Source organism: Oryzias latipes, chromosome 14 (assembly GCF_002234675.1).
Source record: "Oryzias latipes chromosome 14, ASM223467v1".
Taxonomy (NCBI): Eukaryota; Metazoa; Chordata; class Actinopteri; order Beloniformes; family Adrianichthyidae; genus Oryzias; species Oryzias latipes.
In genome coordinates, this window is record NC_019872.2 from 19,007,959 (window position 1) to 19,018,412 (window position 10,454).

General features: G+C 38.0%; 1 protein-coding gene across 2 annotated transcripts in view; it reads left to right on the top strand.

Moving 5' to 3' along the window:
- Window positions 1–7,891, top strand: part of LOC101164833 (lysine-specific demethylase 6B) — a 31,735-nt gene extending 23,844 nt beyond the window's left edge. For both annotated transcript variants that reach the window (XM_023962751.1, XM_023962752.1), the window contains 5 exons: window positions 998–1,185; window positions 1,276–1,417; window positions 1,485–1,611; window positions 1,701–1,871; window positions 4,387–7,891. In XM_023962751.1, the coding sequence (XP_023818519.1) occupies window positions 998–1,185; window positions 1,276–1,417; window positions 1,485–1,611; window positions 1,701–1,871; window positions 4,387–4,410 (652 nt within the window). In that variant the 3' untranslated portion in view covers window positions 4,411–7,891. The remainder of the gene's footprint in view (window positions 1–997; window positions 1,186–1,275; window positions 1,418–1,484; window positions 1,612–1,700; window positions 1,872–4,386) is intronic.
- Window positions 7,892–10,454: the final 2,563 nt, after the last annotated feature.

Below are 10,454 nucleotides of genomic sequence, written 5' to 3' on the forward strand. Positions count from 1 at the left end.
TGACCACAAACTACAACATTAAATCCATAATATATGTTGACTTTTTTTTTTTTTTAAATATATGTTGACTTTAACGTCCCATGCGATCAGCACTCTGCGTACCCCATTCATTTAGAAGGAACACCTTATCGGGCTTTACTCCTTACATAATAGATAACATTTTTGGCGTTGAGGGAGTTCTGTGAAGAACTACAAAGTCGCACATTGATGAGGGCACAGCAGCGACGCGGCACATGCTGCATACACGGACCACTGACAGGGACACAGACGTGCACTGAGATCAGCTGAGTTCAATTAAAACGTTCATGCAAGTAAACAGCTGGACCTTAGGCTTCTTATATTTGACAACTCAAAAATAGTTATAGATTAAAAATTAGATTAAAGTAACTTTTTTTTTTTGAGCGCTAACTTGTCTGTAATTAATCGCAATTAATGAGCAAAGAAAAATAGGTTCAAAAGTCAGAGGAGGGAAAAGAGCCAAACAAAAATTGAAGTGACTTATTTGGCCACGCTGTCTTGTTTTTACACACTATTTTTGGTCTAAAATGTTTTTATTGGTTTTGTAAAATAAATGATCAATTTATGATTATTTTCTCAATATGCCTATTTCTTAATGTTGACTTTAACGTCCCATGCGATCAGCGCTCTGCGTACCCCATTCATTTAGAAGAAGAAGTATATTTACTTCTTTAAATGTAACTTTTAATGTACAATTTTAAGCACCAAAAACAACCAAATCCCCCCCCAATACACAAATGATACAAATTTAAAAATCCCACAATGGCTTTTAGAAAGAAGAGTTTCTGGTGTAACTGCTCAAACCAATTAATAGTTACTTATCAGTTGATTATTTTTCAATTTTAAATGAATGTTTTATTTAGGTTCCTTTGGAAACAGAAAAAGATTCCATACTGCCATCTGGTGTTTAGTGTTGTAATTACAGCAGTGATAAACCTCTTCAAATGCTTTTTTTTTTTTTTTTTTTTTTTTTGTACAGGCATGGAGTGGACTACCTCACAGGGTCCTGGTGGCCAGTACTTGAGGATCTTTACAGCTCCAACATCCCCGTGTACCGCTTCATCCAGAGACCGGGGGACCTGGTTTGGATCAATGCAGGGACGGTTCACTGGGTTCAGGCTGTCGGCTGGTGCAACAACATCGCCTGGAATGTCGGACCGCTCAACTGTGAGTTCCATCAAGGAAGATCCAAAAACATACATCTTTAGATAAAAGGTTTTTTCTATCTTTAAACTATTTGACTTCTTGCTCCCACAGCGTACCAATATCAACTGGCCCTGGAGCGCTTTGAGTGGAATGAAGTGAAAAAGGTCAAGTCAATAGTTCCCATGATCCACGTTTCATGGAATGTGGCTCGCTTGGTCAAGATCACCGATGAGGACACCTTCAAGATGATAAAGTAAGGCGTTCATCTGCATCATTCTTGCATGATTGAACTGCTTGGTTCTCATTCGTGTTCCTCGCAGACATTGCCTGATGCAGTCCATCAAGCACATCCAGATTCTGAGAGAGCAGCTGGTGGCAGCCGGAAAGAAGATCTGCTTCCAGCCCCGTGTGAAGGACGAACCAGCCTACTACTGCAACGAATGCGATGTGAGTCCCTCCTCCTCCTCCTCCTCTTCCTCCATCATCATCATCATCCTCCTCCTGAATGCACCACAAACAGAGCTGTTTCTGTGCAGGTGGAGGTGTTCAACCTGCTGTTTGTGACCACTGACAGCAGCACTAAGAGGACCTACGAGGTGCACTGTGAGGACTGCGCTCGAGCTAAAAGCTCCTCTCTGGCTGGAGTCGTGGTGCTAGAACAATATCGAACGGAGGATCTGATGAGAATCTACGACAACTTTGTGCTGGTTAGTATCACCGTGTCCCTTCACTTCCTTAGCATCATAAGCTACTGATTCAAGCTAGCAGTGTCCAAAACCCATGAAGCATGAACTTCAACACTAGTACCAAACAAATGGAGTTTGGAGGTTAAATATTGTCAAAATGTTCATTTTTACTTTCTGCCTTGTCATAAAAAACTAAATGTTTTTACGGGTTTTGACATTTTCATCTCAAAAACTTTGATTTCAGATGTGATTAACTTGTTTTATCATTGGCCTAATAACTGTTTCAAGAGAATTTGATATTTTTCTGTGTCCTTACTTAACTCTCAATAAAAATAAACACATTTGGACACAGGGAGCATGTATTTCAAATGTTTTTAGCTTCCTTCAGCCGTCCTCAACTCTCCTCCATCATTTGATTCATTTTTAGTCTTTCATGGAGCCTTTTCTCAGCTGCCGTTGTTGTTTTTGCTTTTGGAAAATGGTTTAAAGCTAATTTAACCTTTAGCATTTTTTATTCTTAGTGCGAATCAATAAACAACTTTTGACCATTTCTGAACTTCTGCTGTTGAAATTTTATTCACATGAACTATTTTTTAGTTTTTAGTGCACTAGAGGTTCTTTAACTTTCTTTAACAAAGTCTTTCGTGCCTTTGCTGAAACTTAGGGATCATTTTTTTAAGCAGTTTTGGAACTTTTTATACAAATTTCAAATGTATTTTCAATTTCCGGCTCATATTTAGTATTTCAATATTTGTTTTTTCTGCTTTAGCATTGGCACTAGCTACATTTTGAAGCACTGTTTAAATTGAATAAGAATCGTTTCAGCTGCTCATCCCTTTTCTTTTCATTTAGACATTATCATTTGTTAATTTTTCCATCTTTTCAGCCCATGGTGACCTGAATGTAACAGAAGAGCATCAGAAATGTGTTCTTTGGTCTCCACCTGGTCTGTCGTCTGTTCCATATCCTCTTAAGGAAAACTGGATCTGGGTTTCTATGGGTTGGAAAGATTCTGTACCTTTTAGTCCGTGTTTCAAAATTGAAGACTTTTTAGAATCGTTTTTTTTTTTTTTTCATAATTTAGTTAAATATTGAGTTATTTTGTTTCTTCTTTTTTTCCATTTTTTTGTGTAATCATTTTATTTCAATTGACAAATGTTTGAAAAATGCTGAAAGGGATTTTTATAAAATGACTTTCGGTGCAACTTCAGGTCAGCTTCTGTCAGAAAAAGAAGACAGAATAATTGTTTATAATTGGACAATTATTCAAAAGCTGCTCTTGTTTAGAAGAAAAGTCTTTTATTGTTCTGCACTTAAAGCCTCTTTTTTTTTTAGTGTCTTTGAACCTCAGTAGAGTCAGTTGTGGCGTTGAACCACCGACTCCAGCAGTACTGTTACGGCTTTGATATAAAACTCACTGGCCAACTATCAGAAACTTCCCAAAGTTGTAGGCTGACAGAAGCAGTTTGGCTCCAAACCTTTATTTTTAGCTGCACTGAACAAATACGCAGAGAGCAATGACCTCAGGTTCGTTTTATCTAAATGTTGGAGTTTTTTTTTTTTTTGAAGAAGGTCAATCTTCTCAGCAAAGATGTTTGATTGACGGTGAAAGTTTAGAAGTGAAACCAAATCCAGAGAAGCAGAAGTGCAGCAGAGGCTTATCAAGGCCACATCTACAGACCCCCAAAGATCCCATCAGGAATTCCTGTCTGCTTTCAAATACGCTAGAGGTCTGGATGGAAGGAGAAGGTTTTTAACATACCAGCTTACTCCTAATAGGATCCAGGTTAGTCTTTTAACCTTTGGTCATGTCAACATTTTCAATCTATGGATACCAGAAAACACAACAGAGGCTGTTTTTATTGGCTGCTGCATTCCAGCTTTAGGAAAAACCCTCCAGCTCAAAATACAAAACATAGTTTGTTTGTCCTCTGATGACTGAGGACACAGAAAAAGAAAACTACGCTGAATATGGCATTTCTGAGTATTTCTTTGTTCAAATGGTGAATCAGGCGCAGACGAAAAATGCTGTTAGAAAAAAAAAGCTTATTTTTGAGGTAGAAAATACGATGGGTGGGGCAACCAGCTCCCTGCTCCGCTGGGCTGGTATCTGGCTCTAAACTGTACGGCCGGATAGGGTGTGTAAACAGAGAGCTCTCAGCAACAGCAAGGGTGAAGCGAGATGGGGTTGACCCTATCAAAGGTCCCGCCCACAATTCAGAAGTGAATTTGGAAAGAACTACTGCAGAAAACAGTTTTTGTTTATTTTTTGACTAAACATGGTAATATCGTAACCAAACGTCCGCTGGACTTTTGAGCGTTCCAGTTTGGAGAACGCTCTGAAAATAACTCCAAAGATGATCAGAGTGGGACTGTAACGAACCTGTGCCCTAAAAGTGTTTGTTTGATCATGAGAAGCACATTTTTTTAGGAGGTACCAGTGGATGCTGGTGGGTCTTTTGGGCTTTACTGATGTGAATCCAAGGCGTTTGTTTCCGTTGGTAACCACTCCTCCACTATGCTGTCTGTTTTTCAGGCTCCTCCCCCGGTTACAAAGTGAGAGCCTCCAGCGTCACACGCCTCTCAGCCATAAACCAAAACTCTAACGGCAGCACAAGCGTTGCGTTGCGTTCCCTCCGTTCCTGCAAACACTCTCCTCAATCAGCCAATCACGTTTACATCTCACATCCTGGTGCGGAGACTCAGCCGGTCCGGCTGCAGCTCACTGTCTTCCCCGTTCCAGCTGCAGTCCGGACGCCTGATTTCAATTGGAGTGACTAGACTGGTTCCCCTCAACCAAGAAATATCAGGTCAAATACTGTATGTTCAACGGACACTGCTGTGATTCAGAAGCATCGAGTAGCTGGTTCTGTGTGTCGATTCAGGTACTTTTATGCAAAGTCAGTAGAACTTTTTAATATTGTTGTTATTCTGACACCAATCTAGTTATTCCACATGTCCATTCGTTGGCTGTGATTCTAACGTACCAGCAGGGGAACGGCTTCACACAGAAGTAGCTGATTGTCACCTTTAGCATCGTAATGGTTCATGTTTTTTATTGGTTTGTTTTTTACATATTCAGGTAATTCTGACATTTTCTAACTCCTGTCTGTAAACTCTCTTTGAGGTGCTAATCTAATCTTATTTATTCTTCTTAAAAAAAAAAAAAAACATTTTACCAGCCTACAAGTACACCACATTGGCCTTGTGAACTGTATTTAGAGGAGATCAAATACACAAATGAGGTGTTATGTTTGTATTAGACACAAAAAAAAAAAAAGAATTGGAAACCTTTTGTCAGTTTCTCTGAAATGCGGGTGACCTAAAGGACTAAAATTCTTAGTTGGAAATCAAGTATTTAACGAGAAAACATGTTTTTGGTGTCCAGCAAAGTGATGTTCAATGTGGTTTGTATGGCACACAAAGAAAACAGACGTACACTTGTGTCATTTTTACTCTTAAAATGGGGAAAAACATCCCAAGTTTATACCTCTTTTCTTTTATTACAGTGGTCATGTTTCTAGATGACAAAATGACGGAGGAAGATTAGAGTCACTGGAGAAAACAAATGTGAGGAAATTCTGATTTTCTCTTTTTAAAGATTTTAGAAAAAGAGTTTAAAGGAATAGTTCTAACTCTAACTTTATTCTCAAAATTCTAATTAAAAAGTCATGATTTCTAATTTCATTTGAGAAATCTGAAGAAACGTTTACAAAAGGAAATTTAGAGTCAGAGTCACTAAATGTCAGAGACTAAATGAATGAATATAGAAGTGAGAATCTTATTCACATGTTTTGACAATTATTTTAACAATTTAAACTTTAGGCTCAAAATCATGGGAAAAATTTAGAATCCAACTTTGGTTTTAGTTTTTGTAGAAAAATTATCCGAATTTGACTTTAAACCAAGAAATTGGAGAAAAAAAAAGGTTATAAATCTTAGTTTGGTTCTAATTTTTTTAATAATGGTCATAAATTGATTTAAAAAAAAGTAAAAAATAATAACTTGGGTTTTAGGGTTTTGGTAAAAATGTGTAAGAAATTGATCTTAATCTCTGAATTTTGAGAAAAAAGGACTTAAGTTTTAGATTTTATTAAGAAAATTGGTCTTTGATGACTTTAATCCAAGAACGTTTGAACAAATAATTGATAATCAAACTTCAGGTAATGGTTTATGGTGAAAAAATGTAAGAAATTGACCTTAATCCCTGAATTTTAGGGGAAAAAAATGTGACAAGTTTTAGATTTCCTCATTACAATGACAAGTAAATAACCTTTATCTAAAAATCTTGGGGTGAAAAGTGAGTAATGTAACTTTAGTCCAATTTTTTTGATTATTTCGGAAAACTTTTTAAGACAATTGACCTTAATCCTTAAATTTTGGGATTAAGTTAAAAAAAATCTGACTTTGGTTTTAGATTTTTTTAAGAAAAATGGCCAAAAATGAATCCAAGAATTTTGGTGAGAAAAAGTTAGAATTCTTACTTTGGTTTTAGTTTTTTAGGGAAAATTTTTAAGAAATTGACCTTAATCCCTGAATTTTGGGATTAAGTTAAAAGAAATCTGTCTCTGGTTTAAGATTTCTTTGGAAAAATGATCATAAATTGACTTTAATCCAAGAATTTTGAGAAAAAAGTTAGTTTGGAAGAATAAAAATCTGATTAAAATGTCAGAATTTCCTAACAACGAGTTTCTTTTTCTCCATGTGTGGAATCTTCCGGTAGAAAGTGAGAAACTGTAACTTGTGGCTGAAAGTCACTGTGGTGTGGATGGATGGGGTGCAGAGGGGAGGGGATCCACTGCTGACGTGCTTTTTAACACATTTCATGTTTAAAAAAAAAAAAGCCAACTGCATCTGTGAAAAACAGAATCCAGCTTTTTAAGATCTGATAAACAAATGCAGTTGTTTTCAGCCCCCAGTCCTCTTTTGTACCAGGAATCCCCCTTTTCCTGTTTTCAGAACTGGAACCTCAGACGTTCTGAAAACAGCTGGATAAACTGAACAGACGGCTGTTTTTGTTTGTTTGTTGTTGTTGTTTTTCTGCAGCAGTTTGGATGAATTCCCCTCATCGGTGAGTTTGTGAGCACACCTCTGCCCCCCTCCTTCATCCGTGCACATCCTGTCATGTACATACTGGATCTGTTTCCTTAAAAAAAAAGAAAGTTATTTTGTTTTCTTCTCTTCTAACACGAGCTGGAAATGATCCTGTTTAAATTACTGCATGGGGGGGGGGGCATTCCTCCCCTCCTTTATACCTCCTTTTGTTGTTGTTTTTCTCAGTCTTTTGGATTATTATTTTTTCCTCATGGAGAATATGAAAACACCCTGTAAATGGTCACATTTATTTATACTGTAAATGGTTGGTTTCTGAAATATTTATTGCATATCAAAGGACGCTTCACTTGAGGAGGGGCTACAAGGTATTTTCAAAGCTGTAGTGTGGTGGTAGTGTGGACAGGGGCAGTGCAATCAGGGGGGGCAGTTGAATTTATTGGTTTTTTTTTTCATGGTGCTAGACCCCCTCTTTGCCCCGATGCCCCTTTCATCGACAGAAGATGCTATTCGAAGCAACAATCTGGTGCTTGGAGCTGTTTTAGTGCAGTTCAGCCATTACACCAATGGAACCACGTCTTTGTACTGTATAACAACCAGATCCCGCTTATGGTTTTTTCAAATCTCTTTTCTGTTGTATGAAATTCATAACCTTCTTCTGTGGCATTAGTGGTTTTACGATGAGCATTAACCGTAGTTGTACTTCTTGACACTTTTGCAGAGACTTTTAGGGATTTGACTTTTTAATGGCGTCAAGGTTTTCCTCCCGTCTCGTCCTCCTCATCAGTATTATTTGGAGGACCTAACAACTATTTTTGTTTGTCTATTTGATTTATGCTGCACTTGTTTCCAAAAGATTCTCACATGGACAAAAAAAAAAGAAAACCTGAGCCAGACCTGTCTTAAATCCCTCTGTGATTTTCTGTGACATATTGTATTGTTGTTCAAGATAATAAAAATAAAAATGTTTTGATAAATGATGGAATAAAGACGTCTCTGCATTGTACCAAAAGTGTTCTGAAAGATTTCTGCATATAAAGTTCTCCCTTTCCACATCTACCTGCAGCCGTCTAATCTTTAGATATCTTTAGATTTCAATTTTTCAATTATTAACTATGAAAAAAGGCTACAAGAAGATGTCAAAAGTGACTTTTTCGTTAGAGTGGGTCTTTAACCCTTGTGCTATCTTATATGACCCCACACTTACATTGACGTGTTCTCCCTACCATGACAAAGGTGGATAAAGGTGGAAAGATTTCATGTAATCCATGGACACCAGTGAAGATCACAAATCCTTGAAGAAAAAAGGTTCAGAGCACTGTCTAGTGGGTCTAGATCAGTGTTTTTTCAACCTTTTCTGAGCCGCGGCACACTTTAAGCTTAAAAAAATCCCGCGGCACACCAGCATCCAAAAATGGAAAAAAAAGGAGAAACTCATAGTCTGTATTGATCTACAGCCCCTCCACAATCTCACATGCATTTTTGTGATAATTATTGCAGAAAAAGCTGGAAGCTGCAGCTGTTTTTCTAAAAGATGCAATAAAAGTTAAGAAGATTTAAAAAAAGTTTGAAGTGTGTTCGTTGTTTTCAAGACGTTTAACAACAGAACTCCTTTTACGCTGTCACTCTCACAACCCAATGCATCATGGGAGATGTAGTGCATAAAAACGGCCGGCGGATATCGCTTTTCGGAGCTTCATGGTTTTGTTCACTTGTTCCACGGTCTGATACCGGATTCTGTGGAAAGCTACACCGCTAAAGACGAGCTTTAGCTGGTATTTTTGTTAGAACTGAGCGACTTTACGAGCTAAATCGAGACAAGGAAGTGAAGACTTTAACCACTTCTGATTGGGCAGACTGATGACATGTGATCAAGCCTTCAAGAATGATTGGTGGAGACAGGTAAAGGGGCGGGACCTTTCCTAAATACAGCCGGAGCTGCAGCTGAATCGCGCTGCCGTCCTTCTTATCAAAATGTCTTTAATAAAATAAAATAAACGCAAAGAAAAAGTATTTTACGATCTTTTATATTCCTAACTCCTCAGTGTTTTATCAGGGCCTGTTTGGATGAACACAGAGCTGAAATCCTGGAGATGGGAAATGTTTTTAGATCAGTTAATGAGGGCAATTTTCCACGGCACACTTGACCATCTCCCACGGCACACTAGTGTGCCGCGGCACACTGGTTGAAAAACACTGGTCTAGATGACCCAACGTTAAAGTGCCTAGGATAGCACAAGGGTTACGAACATTGGACTGTGGGAGGAAACCAGAGTTCTCAGAAAAAAGTCTCACATGCAACTACCACACAGAAAGAAAAAAAAAACTCAGCTGGGATTTGAACCAGAGACTAACCGTGCAGCCTGCAATGTTATATTTAGTTTTATTTTTTTATCAAAGGCAACTAGTAATCACTAAATTCTGTTCATGTGTGAATAGTAAACTCATTCAGAGGAATCAACATCTTTTTTTTTTTTTTTATGTTGCAGATCAAAAGTCCACTTTGGACTTTGTAACCCTTGTGCTATCAAGGGAAGATGGATGGACAGATGGATTAACCCTTGTGTTCTCCCTACCATGACAAAGGTGGATAAAGGTGGAAAGATTTCACGTAATCCATGGACACCAGTGAAGATCACAGATCATTGAAGAAAAAAGGTTCAGCGCACTGTCTACTGGGTCTAGATGACCCAACTCCCAATGTTAAAGTGCCTATAGCACAAGGGTTAACCCAACCCATCTTGAGAAAAATGGCCCAAAGCATGATGGGACTGCATCAAAATTAGCTGTGGGAAAGTTGTCTAAACAGCGATGAGCATTAGACCTCCAGGAATTGACGCACATCTGTACATGTAAACGTTGAAATAGCCACGATTTAGATATCTAATAGATGTCTGTGTCTAGTGGGAACAATCTGAAAAGCAGTGTACTTTTACTAAAACTGAAACAGATACTCTTTACAATTTTAACGAAACTGTAAATTTTAGCAATCTTCAAACTGGAGATCTCAGATTCTGTTTGGTCTTTAACCCTTGTGCTATCCTAGGCACTTTAACATTGGGAGTTGGGTCATCTAGACCCACTAGACAGTGCGCTAAACCTTTTTTCTTCAATGATTTGTGATCTTCACTGGTGTCCATGGATTATATGAAATCTTTCCACCTTTATCCCCCTTTGTCATGGTAGGAAGAACACGTCAATGTAAGGGTGGGGTCATCTAAGATAGCACAAGGGTTAGATGGGATTTATCCTTTAGGTAAGAACAGCAGAAAGTAAAACTGAAATAGGCTAACTGAAGTTAAGGACCCGCTCCAATGAAAGGCGTGTTTTGGGTGTTTTTTAACATGTTGTTGTGGCACTTTAGAAAGACATTCACACTTAAAACTGCATTTCTGATTCTTTTCTTTTATTTAATCATTGTGAATCAAGAGCAGACAAAAAAAAAAGCCGTTTGAAAAAGAGCCTGCACTTGTAGACAACTAGATCCATGTCTGTTTTTCTCATCCCAGACGGCATCTGGATCCAAACTGTAGCTTCAATATTGATCGCCAT